Source organism: Leptopilina boulardi, unplaced genomic scaffold (assembly GCF_019393585.1).
Source record: "Leptopilina boulardi isolate dan_hultmark-lab unplaced genomic scaffold, ZJU_Lbou_2.1 LbouV2_229, whole genome shotgun sequence".
Classification (NCBI taxonomy): Eukaryota; Metazoa; Arthropoda; class Insecta; order Hymenoptera; family Figitidae; genus Leptopilina; species Leptopilina boulardi.
In genome coordinates, this window is record NW_026137784.1 from 2,767,929 (window position 1) to 2,786,009 (window position 18,081).

The window sequence follows — 18,081 nt, forward strand, 5'->3', positions numbered from 1 at the left end:
CCAACTTTTTTTTTTTTTTAATTTCATCATTATGTCAAAACAAACATTCAACAACAACAACTCATCTCGAGTAAAAAGCTGACCGACTCGTTCGATGAAGCTGTGTGTGCCCAATTCCAAAACGTGCTACAAAATTCCTATCACTGATACCGGCGGCTTTTTTTTTTTTTAATTCAAATTCTCTCCTTTAATATTGGGCAAATTCGATTTGATCATTAAAATTTTTGATGGTATTTTTGTAAAAGATTTTTTATTTCGAATTTAAATATGGAAAATTTTTTTTTTTGGATTGAATTACGAATCAATATTTTTTTCAGTGTAGTAACAATTAGTATTAAAAAGTGATTTGTTAATTTTAATTTTAATAGCAGCAATAATAAATTAAAAAATTTTGATAACAAATTTTGATAAAAAAATTGGTAAATTTTTTACTAATATTCATCTAAAAATTTTCTTTAATTCGAAATTGTCCAAAATATCACTACATCCAAAAAAAAAAAAAAAAAAATACAAAAATGAAGAAAACTCGAAAAAATATAATTAAAAATTTATAAAATGGTACGTGTACGGTTTTTATAGGATCGTCGATCGCTAAAACGTGTGCACTTCTTCTTCTTCTTCTTCTTCTACTTTTTTTTTTTTTGTTCTTTCTATAATCAGATAATAATAATCTTTGTGTGTGATCTTCAGCTAATTAATTATTAATAATCTTTTTCTTGTGCCCCCCAAAAAAAATCCTGATAATAATTAAAATATTAAAAAAAAAAAAACAGTCCAAATCCGCAAAATAATGAAATTTAATAAGAGTTAATTAATTAAAATATCTTCGTAAGCCAGAATTAACTAATGTGAATTTTTTTGCAAAATGGAAGTGATGTTTTTTTTTTGAACTTCCAGGAGCAGGTGGGAATCGTCTATTTTTGAGCCCCATTACAGTGTACACCGACTTCTACGCATTTTGTGGTGCATCAGACATAAACAATTTTTTTGAACATGCTTGCATAATTTTTATATGAATGTATTTTTCAAGTCTTTACAGGAACGGATCTAGCTCTCGCTCCTTTTCCTCTAATTATTTTTTTTTTTTAAATTTTTTTGTTATATTAATTTCTCTATTATTTCTCGTATATTTTCTTCTTTGATTTCAAATTTTCTTTGTCTCAAAATACTTTTCAGTTTCTTATCTTTTTGTTCTCCAATACAGTTATTATACTTTTATCCCTCGAGTCCATTTGAAAATTATATACACTTTAATTTATAAATTATTTTATTGCAATTATAAATTACACTTATATTTTTTTTGAAAAGAAATTTCAAATTTGTTGCATTAAAAAATATGTCAAAAAAAATTCTTTATTTCATAAATAGAAATTTAAATATGAATTTTCGTTTGAATATTAATATTCAGGTGTTCAATAAAATAAAAAAAAAAAAATTTGAAAGAAAATTAAAAAGAATTTTTTTAGTTTACAATTTCAAATAAATTTTTTTCTATGAAGTAATTATTTAATTTTTTCTAAAATAAATAAATTTGAATATTAATAAAATTTGTTCACTGAATTTAATTACACTTATTTTAATATTTAAAAATTGAAATTTAAAAATTAAAGAATTCTATTAAATGATTTTATTTTTGTGTTAAAATAAATAAAATAGAAATTACATGAAAAAAAATTTTAAAAATATTGAGTAAAAATAATTGTATAATTTGTGTAATAAATTTTGTAATGGACTTTTATTCCTTTTTTTTTGGTAAAATATTTTCTCCAGATTAATTATTTATTTTTTTTTTTTAATTTATAACGAGAGCAAGTGCGCACAGCCCGTAAGAAACTGTCCGTTTTGTGACATTTTTTCTTCTGTGATTGGGGCAGCATACACTGTCAAAAAAAAAAAAAGTAACAAAAAATACAACCAAAACAAATTACGTAACGTCCACCGGTTTTTATTTTTCTTTTTTTTTTTTATTTGTAAATTATCGTTTTAACGAGTTAAACAACAAAAAAATGGGGTCGTCATAGAATTACTTTTGACCCATTAAAAACGCAAAAAAAAAAAAATTCTGAAAAGTTAGCCTCCCTTCTCCTCGATTTCTGAAAAGAAAAAAACAAAAACCATCATCATCTCTCTCTCTCCTAAATAATCTTCCTTAAACCGCCTTCTTTAACGCATTCTGCTTGCATGCAAATGCCTGCCATTGGTTGATTTCGTAAAAAGACTAATTTTTGATCTTCTTTATATTGTTTATGTTTGTGTTTATTGCACCAATTTACTTTCTTCGGATTTGATGAAACAAAAAAGGGCTGTTTTACAGTAAGTAGGATCCTTTTTGTGTTTCACTCTGCTCAAGGCGATATATTTCAAATTGTATACAAAAATATTCACAAAAAAAAAAAAAAAATTCTTGACATAGCGCTCGCTGCTAATTCTATGAGCGTCTCTTCTTTCAGTTTCACGTCCCAAAAAAAAAAAAAAATTTATACTCTATACTTGCTTTTCATTTCTTTAATTTCTTTCTATTATTTTTTTTTTAATTTTCTCTTTTCTTTCATTATTTCTCGCCGTGAATTGTACAATTTTTAATTCTTTTTGGAAATTTAATTCAACGAAAATTATTTTAATATTTTCCATTGGAACAAAGAAATTAACGAAAAAATTAAAAAATAAAATGAAAATAAACAAATTTTTTTCAAATAATATTTAAAGAGTAATTTAAAAAAATAATATTTTAATAATATAAACTGTAAAAAAATTTATTTTATTCAAATTTGTTAGTTGACTAATAATAAAAATAAATATTTATTTGTATTAAATAATTATTGAGTCAATTAAATTGTATTTGTTTCAAATACAGAAATTATTGGTTCAAATATAATTTTTTTAATTCAAATAAAAATTATTTGATTCAAGTAAATATTTATTTTGTTCAAATAAAAATTATACGGTTCAAATAAATATTTACTATGTTCAAATAAAAATTATTCAATTCCACAGTAAATATTTATTTGTTAATAGTCACGTGACCAATTATTTGAATCATAAATTTTTTTTAGTATAAATTTTGGAAATACTGAAAAATAATTCTATCAAATAATTTTTTTTTTTTTTTGGCGCAAAAATTGTACATTTCACAATCTTTTACTTTTTACTATTCCCACTTTTGTAAAGCTATTGTGTTCTATTTGTTTGTGAGTTTGTTTTTGAGTTTTTATTTGAATTCTTTTTTTTTAATTCTGTAATTTTTATTTTTCAATTTTTTTTTCATTTAACTTTCCTTGAATTTATAAAACCGTGTTTGTACATATTATACACATGAGTTTTTAATTATTTATTTTTTTTTTTTTAATTTTAAGTCGGGTTGGGTACTGGACGAATAAACAGGTGACATTTATCACAAATACAAAAAAAAAATGTTTTTTTTTCTCACAAGTAGTGATTTAAATTTTTTGCTTTTAATTAATTTTTTTTTTTGTTCTTGTCTGATAACACAGATTTGAGTGTTTCAGAAGCAACTATAGGTCCAGTTTCGTCGTCCAGGTACCTAATTGGACTCTTGTACTCCTTACGATAAAAAAAAAAATTATTGGGAGTAGTATGAGGATTCAGAGCTGCCAATCATCTGTCATCTCAATCGACTGTCATTTTAATTATAGATATATTTTTTAATTTTATTTATTTTTCACATTTTTTATTTGATTTATTTCAATTGTTTTTTTTTTTTGTTGTTTCTCCTTTTTTTTATTATTTATTTTAACTTTCTAAATAAATATTTAAATCAAGTTTTCAAAGATTTAGAAATTTATTGATTTTTGAAAATAGTTTTTCAATAAATCAATTCAATTATTTTTTTTATATATTTCTAGTTAAAATTTATTTAAAAACAAAATTATTTTCATTTTAGTTTTAAATGAAATTTTTTTTTTAATTTTTGATTACGAGACTGATTGAGCTTTGTTATTTTTGAATTTTTTACTCCAATTCCCAATAAGTTTTTTTTTTCCCGTAAGGATCAATCATTTTTATATTATTATTTTCTGTACAATTTTGAGTTCGAAATCAGTTTGTATAAAAGCAAAAAAAAAAAAAAAAGAAAGTAAAATTTTTTTTGTACAAAATGTATCTATCAAATTGTAAAATTCAGTTGTAAAGATAGAGTTAATTATTTGAGTTCTTAAAGTTTAATTTGAGTTTGCAAAGTTTAAATTGAGTTTATGAAAAGAGTTGCCAGAACGCTGTGCGAGTTTAAGTTTGCGTCATGCGTTTTTTTTTTCAAGACTAATATATAAGTTTTAACGAGACTTAAATTGCGAAATAGGCTATACATGATAATATCAGTTTCTCGAAAGAAAAACAATTTTTTGTTTGTTTTTTTTTTCGTATTTTACTAATGAAAAATTAATCGTAAAATAGTTTAGAACTTTTTTTTTTTTAATTAAATACATATTTACAGTTAATTACTATTTTAAATTATAATTTTTATTTCTTATTATAATTGTAATTATTATTCATTATTCTTATTATTTTTATTATTATTATTATTATTATTATTATTATTATTATAAACAAATTAATAATTGTAATATAAAATATATTAGTCAACGATAAAGAAATCTTGACGCAAACTCAAAATTTGGCTGCTCTGATCGTTATTTTTTTCTCAGAAATTTTTTTTTTTAATCAAATTTCATTTAGTAGATTTTGTTTAAAATTTTTAATAATTGGTATTAAGTTTGTAATATAAATTTTTTTATAGTCAAATTTATGTTCTTAAATTTTATTTATTTTTTTTTTCTAATCAAACTTGAGTAGGTGACATCAAGATTTTATTTCAAAAGTTAAATTTTCAAAATTATTTACTATCTGTGTTTGAATTACGTAAGTTAATAAAGAGGTTAAAGTAAATTTTGAGCATTTAATGTTTAAGCATTAAGGATCAATTTTGTTTTTGAGTCTAAAAAGTAAATAAAATTTGAGTCCCTTAAAGTAAAATTTCTTTCTATAATGAACAATAAAGTAATATATGATTTAAAAAAATAGTTTTGAGTCTCTAAATTAAAATTTTTATTTCTATGGTAAAATTTGTTTTTCTAATTTTTTTCAACTTGCATAATTCAAACATGAAGTTATTTAAAATTAACTAATGTAAAGAATAATATTTTAATTTAAAAAAAAATTTGATTTGTGAATAAAATAATTTTCGGGAAAAGATTGTTTTTTTTTTTTTTTTGGTCAGCAGCGCGGATCTGTCACTACCTCATGAACTCTTGTCACACTTTTTAAAATTTTTTTTATTTTTTTTATTTTTTTAAAATAATGATTTTGATCGTAAACGATTGTACAGTGTCCCAAAGTGTCCTCTGTAACTTGACGGCCCATATTTTGCCAATAGCGAGACAGGTATCGCCTGAGAGTACGTGCCTCCGACAGAGGGACGCCACCCTCGTACGCTGACGTGGACGTTGAGTTAGACGTCGTAGACAGAAACAGTAACCCTCCTAAGTGGGAAAAGAGCGTATACGGCCCCATTCACATCAAAGAAAATGTCACAGTGGGTACTAAGGTGACGCAGGTGAAAGCCAGGTTTGTATGTCACGACATCACCAAAAAAAAAAAAAAAATAAAAAAAAAAAAAAATTTGAAAAAAAATTTTTTTGAAGACATGTCGTGCCAAGCCATGCTCTGTTGATCTTCACACATCATTTTTTCCCCACTCTCGTTTTTGCCATTATATATTATATATAGCCACATTTTTGCCATTTTTCATTATACAACATATTATTAACAGGTATATTTATACATTGTTCACAGATATTGCAATTATGAGTTCTTGTAAAATTATTATTTATTTATTTATTTTTTTTTGAAACAAGATTTTTAATTATTTTTATGGCAATTAATAAATGTATTTGATTAATTAACAGATTCTGAATTGAGATGACCTATATTTATGAAACGAACATCATGATTTGCACGAATGTGTCAATGCATGATATCAACTGGGTGGTGACACTTAGTGACATCTACACAAAAAATTAAAAAAAAAAAAAAAAAACGTTTCATTGTTTATAGCTTTGTACCTTTTTTTCTTGTACTTGAAATAATTGAATTGGCAATTCGACTTATTTAAAAGAAAAAAAAAATAAACGAATTAATTATTTCAAAACAGAATTAAAAAAAAAAAATTGATTAGAGAGGGAAAATAATTTTTGAACGTCGGGGAATCACCGAATTATCTCGCTGTCTTTAGTATGACACTATTTTGGTGCGCTTTTTAAATGTTTTTTTAAAAAAAATTTAATTTTAAAAAAATAAAAAGAATTTTTTATAATAACATATATTTTGATTATAAATTTAAAATAAATTTTATAATAAAAATATATTTTTATTACATTTAAAATAAATTTTATAATAAAAATATATTTTTATTACATTTAAAATAAATTTTATAAAATAAAAATGTGAAACGTCGGGGAATCACCGAATTATGTCGCTGTATTTAATAAGAGAATATTTTGGCGCGCTTTTTAAATATATTTTTAAATTAAAATTTGTTTTTTTTTTAATAAAAATAATTTATTGTAATAAAAATATATTTTTATTATATTTAAAATAAATTTTATAATAAAAATATATTTTTATTACATTTAATATAAATGTTATAAATTAAAAATTTGAAACGTCGGGGAATCACCGAATTATATCGTTATATTTAATAAAAAAATATTTTGGCGCCCTTTTTAATATATTTTTAAATTAAAATTTGTTTTTTTAAAACTAAAAGTAATTTATTTTAATAAAAATAAATTTTATAATAAAAATTTATTTTTATTATATTTAAAATAAATTTTATAATAAAAAATTTTAAACGGCTGGGAATCACCGAATTATGTCGTTATATTTAATAAAAGAATATTTTGGCGCGCTTTTTAAATATATTTTTAAATTAAAATTTGTTTTTTTTAAATAAAAATAATTTATTGTAATAAAAATATATTTTTATTATATTTAAAATGAATTTTATAATAAAAAAAATATTTTTATCACATTTAAAATAAATTTTATAATAAAAATATATATTTTTTTTAAATAAAAATAGTTTTTTATAATATAAATACATTTTTAAAAAATAAAAATAATGGTTCAGTATATTCAAAATTAAATTTATAAAAATATATATAAATATATTTGGCAAAATAAAAATAAAGATCAATAAATTTAATAATTTTTAAACGCCGGGGAATCACCGAAGTGTGTCGTCTTTTTTAATAAGTGGAACTTATGGCGCGCTATTCAAATATAATTTTTTTTTTTAATAATATATTTCTATTCAAAAATAATATATTTTTATTTAAAAATAATATATTTCTATTTAAAAATAATAAATTTCTATTTAAAAATATAGAAAAATCGTTTTACGTCTATTAAAATAATTTGAAACGTTTTTTTTTATCTTAGACATATTTTTAAATAGAAATATAGTTTTTTAAAATGAAAAAATAGTTTTTTAAATTAGAAATATATTTGTCACCAAAAATAAAAATAAAAAAATCAAAGGCAAATTTTTTTTTTCCGCATAACGAAAAATGTTTTTAGAATTTAAAAATTAAGACCAATTTTTTGTTTCGTGGGTTAAATTGGCTTAAAACTTTGGAGATTTTTGGGGTCGTAGATTACGAATTTTGACAAAAAAACATATTTCAATTTTATCATTCATGAAAAATAATATATTCACAATAGTTTCGATAAAAATAAAAAGAAAGAATAGCCAATGCAATTACCTCAAGATAAGTTGAAATTGAAGACCAAAATTTTGTAGAAGGACACTTGTTCCTTGATAGGACCTTAATTCCCAGTATCTTGTAAAATTCCTTTTTTCGTTTTTTTCTTTCTTTTTCACTAACATCCCTTTTTCAGACCCTTTTGAAGAGCAGGCATGGTTAAGCGCGGCGTGTGCGTGCGTGGTAGATCGCTCAGCATACTCCTTTATATTATACATTATTATTATTATTATTATTATTATTATTATATATATATTATCATTCCTTCCTATATTATTATATATTATACATATTATATTATATATATACTTAATACTATATATATCAATTATATAATACTATGCTGTATAAGTCTATATGCATATATATATTTCTAGTTATACAATACTCTACTATATACAAATATCACCTAACAAAAAAAAAGTCATCGTACACACGTGCTGTACGAACCACTCACAACTATCACCTAAGGAATCCACATCCAACATCGACTATAAACGAACGACTCGTGCACAGGTCAAGAGTGACGTGCCAGGTCGTCAAGAAATTCTCTCTTGAGTCCAAAAAAAAAGAAAAAAAAGTTTCTTTTTTTTAATGAAAAAATAGAGAACAAAAAAAAGAAAATGCGTCTATTAAAAAAAAATGAATCGGAAAAATAAAAACCATATAGGTACTACGGGATCACGAGACTACGATTGTTGATCAGGACCCGGATCGATTTTAGGGACCCTCTCCTCCAGCCTCCAGCTCAGCTGACCCCGGACTTGTTTTTTTTTTCTCATTTTTTCTTCTCAAGTCAAAAAAAAAAAAAAATAAATAAATAAATAAAAAAAAAATGAAAATTTTTCTATAAATTATCATAACTAACATATGTTGTTTTTGTTTTTTTCCATTTGTTATATACCGCGTCTGGTGTGTAGCGCGAGACATACAAGCTGGAGGCGATGGCCCAAGACAAGGGCTTCCCGCCCTTGTCAAGAACGGTGGAGGTTCAGATTGACGTTGTGGACCGTGCGAATAATCCACCCGTATGGGACCACGTTGCGTATGGTCCAACCTACTGTAAAGAGAACATGGCCGTTGGGGCTAAAGTTGTGTCTATTAAAGCCAGGTCTGTCACACTGTTAATGCTCCGTGCGGCTGCACGAAAAAAAAAAAAAAAATATTTAAAAAAAAAAAAAAAAAAAAAAATTACCCGCCCTGCACGCAAATCTCGTGGCAGTATATTGTTCTTGTGCACGTTAATTGATATTGTGTACGAAACCCACATTACACATCGTTACACAGACAATTTTTTAATTATTATTATTACCATTATTATTATTATTATCATCATCATTATTCTCATACTTTTTATTATTATTATATTATACTATATTATATTTATATATATACCTTACATCAACGGTGGTTAGTAAGTTTGTATTATCGGTAATCGGTCATGGTTTGGTAGAGTAGATTTTTGATTTTTTTTTTCATAATAGTGAATTTTATTGAAGAAGAGGCGAACGGTGAAAATATTATTTTTTTTTTACTAAATTATTAATAAAATTTGTTAAACGAATTTTAATTAATAATTACTAATTTTGAATTAGTATAGAAAATTTTTTATTTCAATTAGTAACTGACTTTTTGGTATTAATTAGTTTTCTTCTACTAAAGAATTAGTAAAAAAAAAAAAAGTTTTCTTTTCTGAATTAATTAATTGATTAATTAGTAACTGCTAAATCTAAATTAGTAAAACTTTTAACTAATTTAAATTAGTAACTAGTTAGTAATTAGTTAAATTAGTAATTTTTCTACCGAATTAGTCAAAATTTTACTAATTTTCAATTATTTTTCACCAAAATTTTAGTAAAAAAAAATAATAGAAAAAAATATGTAAAGTTAAATTAAAAATAAATTATATAAAAAAGCAAATAGTAAATATTTAGAAAAAAAAAAAACAGTGAAAATTCTTGTCCATTTTTTACTAATTTAGATTTAGGAAGATAACTTTTATATATATAATAAATATTATATTATATAATTTTAATATTTTAATAATAAATAATACATAAATTAAATTAAAAATTAAAATAAATAAAAAATTCTTCTCTTTTTACAATTAAAATATTAAAAAATTATGTTCGCTTATTCCTCAATATGATAAATTCGCATTTTTTTTTTGTTTAATTTTATTTATTACGTTTTTTTTTTTGAAGAAAAAAAAATTCTTCTCAAATCAACATTTTTGAGTTTAAGTTGAAAAAATTTTGTAGATATGTTTGTTATAGAAAAATGTTGTCCTCGTCCGTGTTATGATAAAAAAAAATGTGTCTGTTTTAAATTTATAATCTTTTGCCATTTTAGCTCGTTGGGAGATAAATTTTGTAAATTATCCAAATTTTTTCAGTACTAAATTTTATTTTTTGTATATATACTTTTTTTAAAATTTTATTCTCATATTTCTCTTTTAAATTTACATAAAAATTATAATTAATTTTATTCATATATTATGATTTATTTAACAGTATAATTATAATTAAAATTATAATAAAAATTGTAATTAAAATTATAATTATAAAAAATAATTAATTATATGTTTTGAAAATAATTATATTTTTCATAATTTTGCATCAATTTCGTAATAAATTATAAATCTGAAAGTAGAGGCAATATTCGATTTTAATAATAACGGAGGATATTTAAAAATTTAAATATTCATTTTACCAACGTTTACTTTTACAACTCTTCAATCTGCTGTTGAAATATTTAGTTTAATTATTAATTGTTTAAACCATATCTGGTATAAACAAGACAAATTAAAAAAAAACTTGTTTTTACATTTTTTTTACATTTTTTTAAACAATCAAAAAAAAAAAAATTAAAAGCAATTCGAACATTTATACTCGTTAATTTTCTTTATCAATTAAAATGTTACAATATTTGATATTTTAATTGGATACTATATCCGCTCTTTTCATCCGTCCATTGATTTGATATTTTTATTTCACTGGTTTTTTTTTTTTTTTTTTTATTTTTTTTTTAATCATACATGTTTCAAGAAATTTGTTAATTGAACAAAAAAAATATTTTAATTAAACAACTTTTGACGCGTGTATAAAAATTTATCAATAATTTAAAATAAAATTTTAATTAATAATAATGAAATATTATTTTAAATTAACTAAATAAATTTCAACACAGATTTTTCATTTTTAATCCCGCCGATTTTGGGTAGCTTTAAATTTTTAATTAAATTTGGAAAAAAAAACAATTTTTCTTTTATTTTCTCTCTCTGGTAGAATTTTTTTTAATTATTAAAAAAATAGACCGATTACCGGTAAAAACTGCAAATTTATAGAATAATTTCGAGTATATACCGTTGACGTGTTAGGTGCATCGACACAAAAGAAAAAAAAAAAAAAACGTTTTTTGAAAATAAAAAAAAAAAATCTCCCGGACACTTCTTTTTTCACGCGTCATACACTCGATGCACGTCTTTTTTTTCGGTGTGTGGCTGTTCACGATGACCCGCCTCGTTGTCTCTCTGTTCATCCCTTTTAGTGATGAATCTTTATCACAGAGCACTCTTTCTCACAGAAAAATGTAGAGTCATTTTTTTTCTCATGAAAAAAATTTCTCACTAAATAAATCAAAAAAATAAAATTTTAAAATAAAAATAAACAATTTTTTTTACTAGAATGAATTGAAAAAATAAATTGGAATAAAAATTATAGACTGTCAATTTAGAAAACAAAAAAAAATAAATAAATAAAATATAGGTTAATAAAATAAAATTAACAAAAATTGAAAAATGAAAATGATTTTACATTTTTTCTGTGTTTTGCACTCTTTGCTCGTTGTACTATCCTTTATAATTAAAAAAAAAAATTAATTTATCTGCCTGTCATTTATTTATCGATAAAATTGTAATCCCTGGACTTTTTTTAATATTTTTAAATTAAAAAAAAAAAACATTTCGCGGCAAAAAATGTTTATTTTTACATAAAATTTAATTAAAAAGCAAAAAAAAAAAAAATTCACAAAATTGCCTTCTATTGTCAAAAGATGTTGGAAGAATGGTTTTCAAAATTTTCTATAGAAACAATAAAATGACCTATTTAGATATAAAAAAAAATATGACAAAATGCATTTCAATAAAGCTGAAAATATTTCTCCATTGTTGCATATAAAAACAAATAAACGATAAATATTGAATTTATTTAAATCTTTTTTTGAAAATAATTCAAACGAATTTAGAAATATCCTTTCATCTAGAAATTTACCTAAATTCTATCTAATGCTTTTTCAAAATTTTTAAATTTAATATTTTAAATTTTGTTTTACATTTTGTTTAAAATTTTATGTTTTAAATTTTGTTTTACATTTTGTTTAAAATTTTATGTTTTAAATTTTGTTTTAAATTTTATATGGTTTCAAATTGAAACATTTTCAAATTTAAAAATTTGAATTTATTTACTAAAACAAAATTTTCTTTTTCATGTACAACGAGCAAACAATGCACTAAGTGCCGAAAAAGCAAAAATTTTCATTAAATCATTTAAAGAATCGTAAAAATCTTTTTTCGATATTTTTTTTATATAAAGACGTGCGCATTACAATTTCGCACATTATACAAAAAAAAAAAAAAAATTTTCTCAACAACGAGGATCAAACAGGGTACAAATTACGTGACTGTTTTTTTTTCTTCTATTCGTATTCTCTCTATATATATATACATAATGATACAACATTACTTAAAAAACTTAATAACTAAAACTTTTTTTCATTTAAAATATTTAATTACCAGCTTTTATATATAAAAAATTCTGATAATATAATTTAAATTTACAAATAAAAAAAAAATGAACTTTTTTACACGGTTATAATTTTTGCATTTTGAAAAAAAAAGAAAAAAAAATGAGAGAGAGAGAGTGAGAGAGAGAGAATCGCTTATTTTTTCATTTACTGACGAATCTCAACAAGAGCGTAAGGTATTTATATAGAAAATCATTGTTAGATGTTCCGAGAGAATATATTTATGGGCATGTTTCGACTAGATGCTTTCTGGAAACCCAGTTTTTTGCTTTTTTGGTGGTTTTTTGTGACAATTGGCATTTTTTTCAAAATTCCCCCCCACAAAACTCAACGCGTAACTTAATTTTTTCTAGGATTAAAAAATTTAAAAAAAAATAAAAATCGTTATAGAGTAGAAATATATTTTTTTTTAAACTAATCTCTCACGAAATTTATTGTCCAATTTTTTATTATTATGATTTTTATTATTATTACTATTATAAATAATAAGTTTATTTTTTTTTTATTGGTCCATAGCCCATTTTTATTTCTCATTCGCAGAATCTTGCATACGTAATTTTATGAGATATATATAATATAGATAAGAGTCGATCGGAATGCCAGAGAACTGATTTTTTGGGCATGTTTCGTCAGTTGCTTTTTTCATGTTCTTGGAGAGCGTAGTTACCTTTTTTGTTTTTTTTTCTACTAGTGCTGTTCGTTAAATAAAATGAAAGAATATATATATTTTTTTTCTATTTTCTTTACAAAAATAGTCGGAACTTTCTAGAAAGAATGTAGATGCATATTAATATAGATAGAGAAATTAATAACGACTTTGAAAAAATATCAAAAGCAACCAAAACGTGATTAATCGTAGACGCAAAAAAAAAAAAACGCTGTTTTTACCCAATTGGCTTTTTTCTAAAATGCGATTCACGAAATAAAAAAAAAAATTTCAACCGTTTTTCTTTTTTTATAAAGTACGAAAAAAGTACGAAAGCTTCTTTTGAATAATTGTTTTCAGATTTTGTGTTTCAAATTTTAAAAATGTTACATTTTTTTAAAATGAATTTTTTTTTTTTTAAAGGAATTGAAGAAAATATTTTTACGCAATAAAAATAAAATTTTTGCCAAAGTCAGTATGTAAACGAAAATAAAAAATAATAATCTTGTTCAAATGAAATAAAATTGGATGCTATTCGACACGCACAACACTATATATTTTCCACCGCGCACAACTGAATTTTTTTTTTTTTTTTTTTTTTTCAAATCTATATATCAAAGAATCACTGAAAAATAAAACCCAAGTGGAATTTACTTAGGGCAAAATAACAATTAACGTGACAGATATTATATTTATAATAATAAAAGTGACAGATATTATTCTAAAATTAATATATCAAATAGAGAAAAACGTTATATAAAAAAGGGCGAATATTGAAAATTTCTTCTTTTGTTTTTTTTTTATTATATGACAACTGGATATTTATTTTATAATTTTTTTTTTTATTTGCGTGGAGATATTCAATTTCAGAGGAAGCTATTTTTATTTAAAAAAAATCATGAATATGAAAAGTTCCACGTGGGTTCGGGAGAGCATATAAAAAAAGTTTTTTAATCTCCACTTTGTCTTCTTCAAGCCTTGATATTCTCCGGCAATAAGGCGGGGGTTCTTGTTTTCACGCAAAATTGCTTTGAGCTATCATATTTAATCATTATATAGACGTATAAACACTAATACACGCACACTTTTGCATTTTATTCAGGATACATTCACGCTTAAGCGACTAATAACAATAAAAAAAAAAAAAAAAAGAAAAAACCGACTCGTCTGCTAAACTCGCTGAATATAAAAAGAAAAAATTTATTGTAACAAATACTCTTGTCTTGCATTTCTATGAATCCTTTTTTTTTAAAATTATTTATTTACTTTGTAGAACTTTAATTAAATAATTAAAAATTAAAAAAGAATTATATTAAATTTAAAGGATTAAAAATTTAATTAAAAAGAATTTAAATTACAAAAAGATTAATATTATTGATATAAATTTTTGTTTAAAAAAGTAATTATTTACTTTAATTGAAGGAAAATTGATCTTTTCTTTATTAATAGATAAATAATATTTAACCGATGATATAGCTCAGGCGGTGAAGTGCCTTGGCTTGCGATCACTGAAGTTAAGCACATCTGAGTACGGCTAGTACTTTGATGGGTGACTGCTTTGGTACGCGCTATAGCTCTGGTGTTTTTCATTGCGATTGAGATATTATTAAGCGGGTAAATAAATAAAATAATAAAAATAAAATATAATAATTTAAAAACAAAACAAAAAATAGTAAATCATAAGAAAACGTAAATAAAAATAGTAATAAAAATAAGAAACAATAAAAAAATCAAAAATACTAAAAATAGTAAATAGGTAATAAAAAGTAAATAAAAAAATTTAATAAAAAATAAAAATTGTAAATAATAAAAACAATAAATAATAAAGTAAATAAAAATATGAATTAAAAAAATAAATAGTAAATAATAAAAACAATAAAAAATAGTAAATAATAAAAAGTAAACAATAAAAAATAGTAAATAATAAAAACAATAAATAATAAAGTAAATAAAAATAGTAATTAAAAAAATAAATAGTAAATAATAAAAAAGTAAATGTCAACTGTCAACGCAAATAAATAAATAATGAAAAATAGTAAATAATAAAAACAATAAATAATAAAAAATAGTAAATAATAAAAACAATAAATAAAAACATTTAAAAAAAATAAAAATTGTAAATAATAAAAACAATAAATAAAAAAATTTAAAAAAAAATAAAAATGGTAAATAATAAAAATAATAAATAATAAAGTAAATAAAAAAAAACAACAAAATAATAAAAATAGTAGAGAATAGAAATAAAAAAAGTAAATAAAATAAAAAAAAAGTGTTCTGTAAGTAAATATAAAATACAACTGAAAAATGTAACAACGAATTTCTAAAATGGATTATTTGAATGAAACTGCAATTTGTACTCTAATACGATGAAAGCGCAGGTCATTCGCAACTATTCACGAGTGCATCAACGCGAAACTGAAATACCTAAACAGTTCTCTCTCCTCAACAAAGGGACATGAAATGCAATACAGAGTGCACATTCCGAGGATAACACATGATTAATTACAGCATATACACAAACACTCCTTGGTAAAGGGTAAACATGTAAATTCGTGTCGTGTAAATTTCGTGATACAAGGAAACTCGGGTGCCAACATCTAACGATTGATATGTTCAGCCGTAGATATGCAGACGAGTTTTAATATATATACACACACATATATATATATATTGTAATTGTACACAAAGAGAAACAATACTAACACTCTCGATATAAACAAAGGGCCTCTGATAATATAATAACATATATATATATAAATATAAAAAAAAATATTTATATCTATATATATATACCAACAATGCAAGTGAATAAATAATAGCGGACGCGTGGCCAGTAGCTATAGACAAGTACTTTAATGCCTTATTACACATAGGAACTAGTGAAAAAAAAATACCAACAAATATTAGGTATAGATTCATAAAAAAAAAAAATAGTGATACGAGACTAAATTTTGAGAAAAAGTAGAGAAGCAAAAACAAAAAAAAAAAGGAAAGCCTATTGACGTTCTGAAACGGAAATAAAGAAAAGACGGCGAAGACGTGAAAGTGGCGCGTTGGGTAAACTCACAAATTATCCGTAAATATATTTAGATGTGTTTTTCTTAGAAGGTTTTTTGACCATTTTTTTCAACACGTATCGCATGCGACCTTTCGTTCAGAGTCGTTCTATTGTCATTGATTCATTATTTCTTTTTTTTTAAAAAAAAAACCAAAAAATTGAATTATTAATAAAAATATGCAACGTATGTGTGCGCTTTTACATGCGTATTCGCGCACTCATACGTGTTGCAATTTTTTTTTTTTATTTTGTCTTTTTTTTTAAATCATAAAAAAATCTCAATTTCAGTTATTTTTTGTCCTTTTTTTTTCTTCGATAAACTATTAAATATTTTTGGAATACTATAATTACTTTTCAAATGTAAAAAAAAAATTTTACAACTATTTACAAGTATTTGATTAGAATTTTTGTTTACTTTGCTAAAAAAAAAGACTATAAAAATTATTTACAAACTCAAAAAATGGAAAAAAAATTGTTGACCACAAAAAACGCTTCAAGTATTTTAAATATTGTTCAAATACTTACAGTTTAAAATAATTTACTTAATTTTTTTTAACTGTTAATTCACTATTGCTCTAAAAAATATTTAATGCAATTTAAAATCATTTTTGCTGTTAAAAATTTAAATATTTTTTTAATTAAAAAAATTACATTTACCAACGTAGTGGAAAGTTTACACGAAATTAAAATTTTACTACAAACATTAATAAAAAAAAAAAAAATTGTTCCAAGAATATTTAAATATAAAATTACTGAAATTGTTTTCTTTTTTGAGAGACTGAAAGAAAAATAATTTTTTTTTTTGTCATATACAAAAAACATTATATATTCATTACACAAAAAATCTAACAAAAAAAAAAAAAAAAAAAAAAAAAAATTAGGAAAGTTTCCGTTCTCATTTCTGTTTCCGTTTCGTATTGTCTCGCTTGCACGCTTTTTCAATTTTCTCTACCCTTTTTTTTCTAATCGATTTTTCTGTGTGTGTGTGTCAACAGCTCTGGCATTATCAATAATCCAGTGGTTTTTTACCGCTTAATGCCGGGATCAACAGCGCAAACCAACAAGTTGCACACATTTTATCTTCAACAACGATCGGATAACTCGGTCACTTGGGCTGACATAAAGGTCAATCAGCCTTTGGACTATGAGAGTATAAAAGAATATAATCTCACCATACGTGTCGAGGTATGAGAAACTTATTTTATCATCATCACTTAACACAATCATTTTTATCTCACATTTTTTTTTTTTTTTTTTTTTATTTAAAAATAAAATTCTATTTTAATATTGAAATTTTTTTATTCAATTGAATTTATTTAAATTTCAACAGACCAAAAGCGCTTTAGTACAAAAATACTAAAAGAAATTATAATCGTTTTTTTTTCGAAATTTTTTTTTATTTGTTTATTGAAATAAATCTAACAGCCAGTAATTTCAAAAATTAAGAGCATTTTTTTTGTTTTTTCTCTATTGTCATTAAACTGAATGATTTTAGTCCATCGGGGAAGCTAAATAGTCGGAATAAATTAAATTGTAAAGTACTTAATACCCTTTTTGTTTCATATTTATGAACCTTTCAAATCGAGCAGCTTATAAAGTTATTAAAACTAATTTCAGTCTGTTGAATATTTTATTCGTCTAGAAAAGGAGATTAAATATTTTTAATGTAACAATTTAAAAAAAAAATCAAATTAGTATAGTTTTTTTAGTGCGTGAGACAAATTTTTCGAAAATTGGTAAAAGTTGAAATGAAAGTGGTTTTGCATATATATTATGAAAAAAAAATTTCCTTTTTT

General features: G+C 22.7%; 2 protein-coding genes across 5 annotated transcripts in view; one reads left to right on the forward strand and one right to left on the reverse strand.

The window, feature by feature from the left end:
- LOC127280075 (neural-cadherin) overlaps window positions 1-18,081 on the forward strand; it is a 141,695-nt gene that overhangs the window by 54,322 nt on the left and 69,292 nt on the right. For 2 of the 3 annotated variants that reach the window (XM_051302842.1, XM_051302839.1), the window contains exons 10-11: window positions 8,699-8,889; window positions 17,281-17,470. In XM_051302842.1, coding sequence (XP_051158799.1) covers window positions 8,699-8,889; window positions 17,281-17,470 — 381 coding nt within the window. Of the gene's footprint in view, window positions 1-5,389; window positions 5,581-8,698; window positions 8,890-17,280; window positions 17,471-18,081 lie in introns of all 3 variants that reach the window. The other variant, XM_051302838.1, reaches the window with a different exon arrangement.
- LOC127280093 (uncharacterized) overlaps window positions 1-18,081 on the reverse strand; it is a 178,965-nt gene that overhangs the window by 5,588 nt on the left and 155,296 nt on the right. The window contains exon 9 of one of the 2 annotated variants that reach the window (XR_007842777.1): window positions 7,779-7,981. The gene's annotated coding sequence lies outside the window, so the exon portion shown is untranslated. Of the gene's footprint in view, window positions 1-7,134; window positions 7,982-18,081 lie in introns of those variants that run through there. The other variant, XR_007842776.1, reaches the window with a different exon arrangement.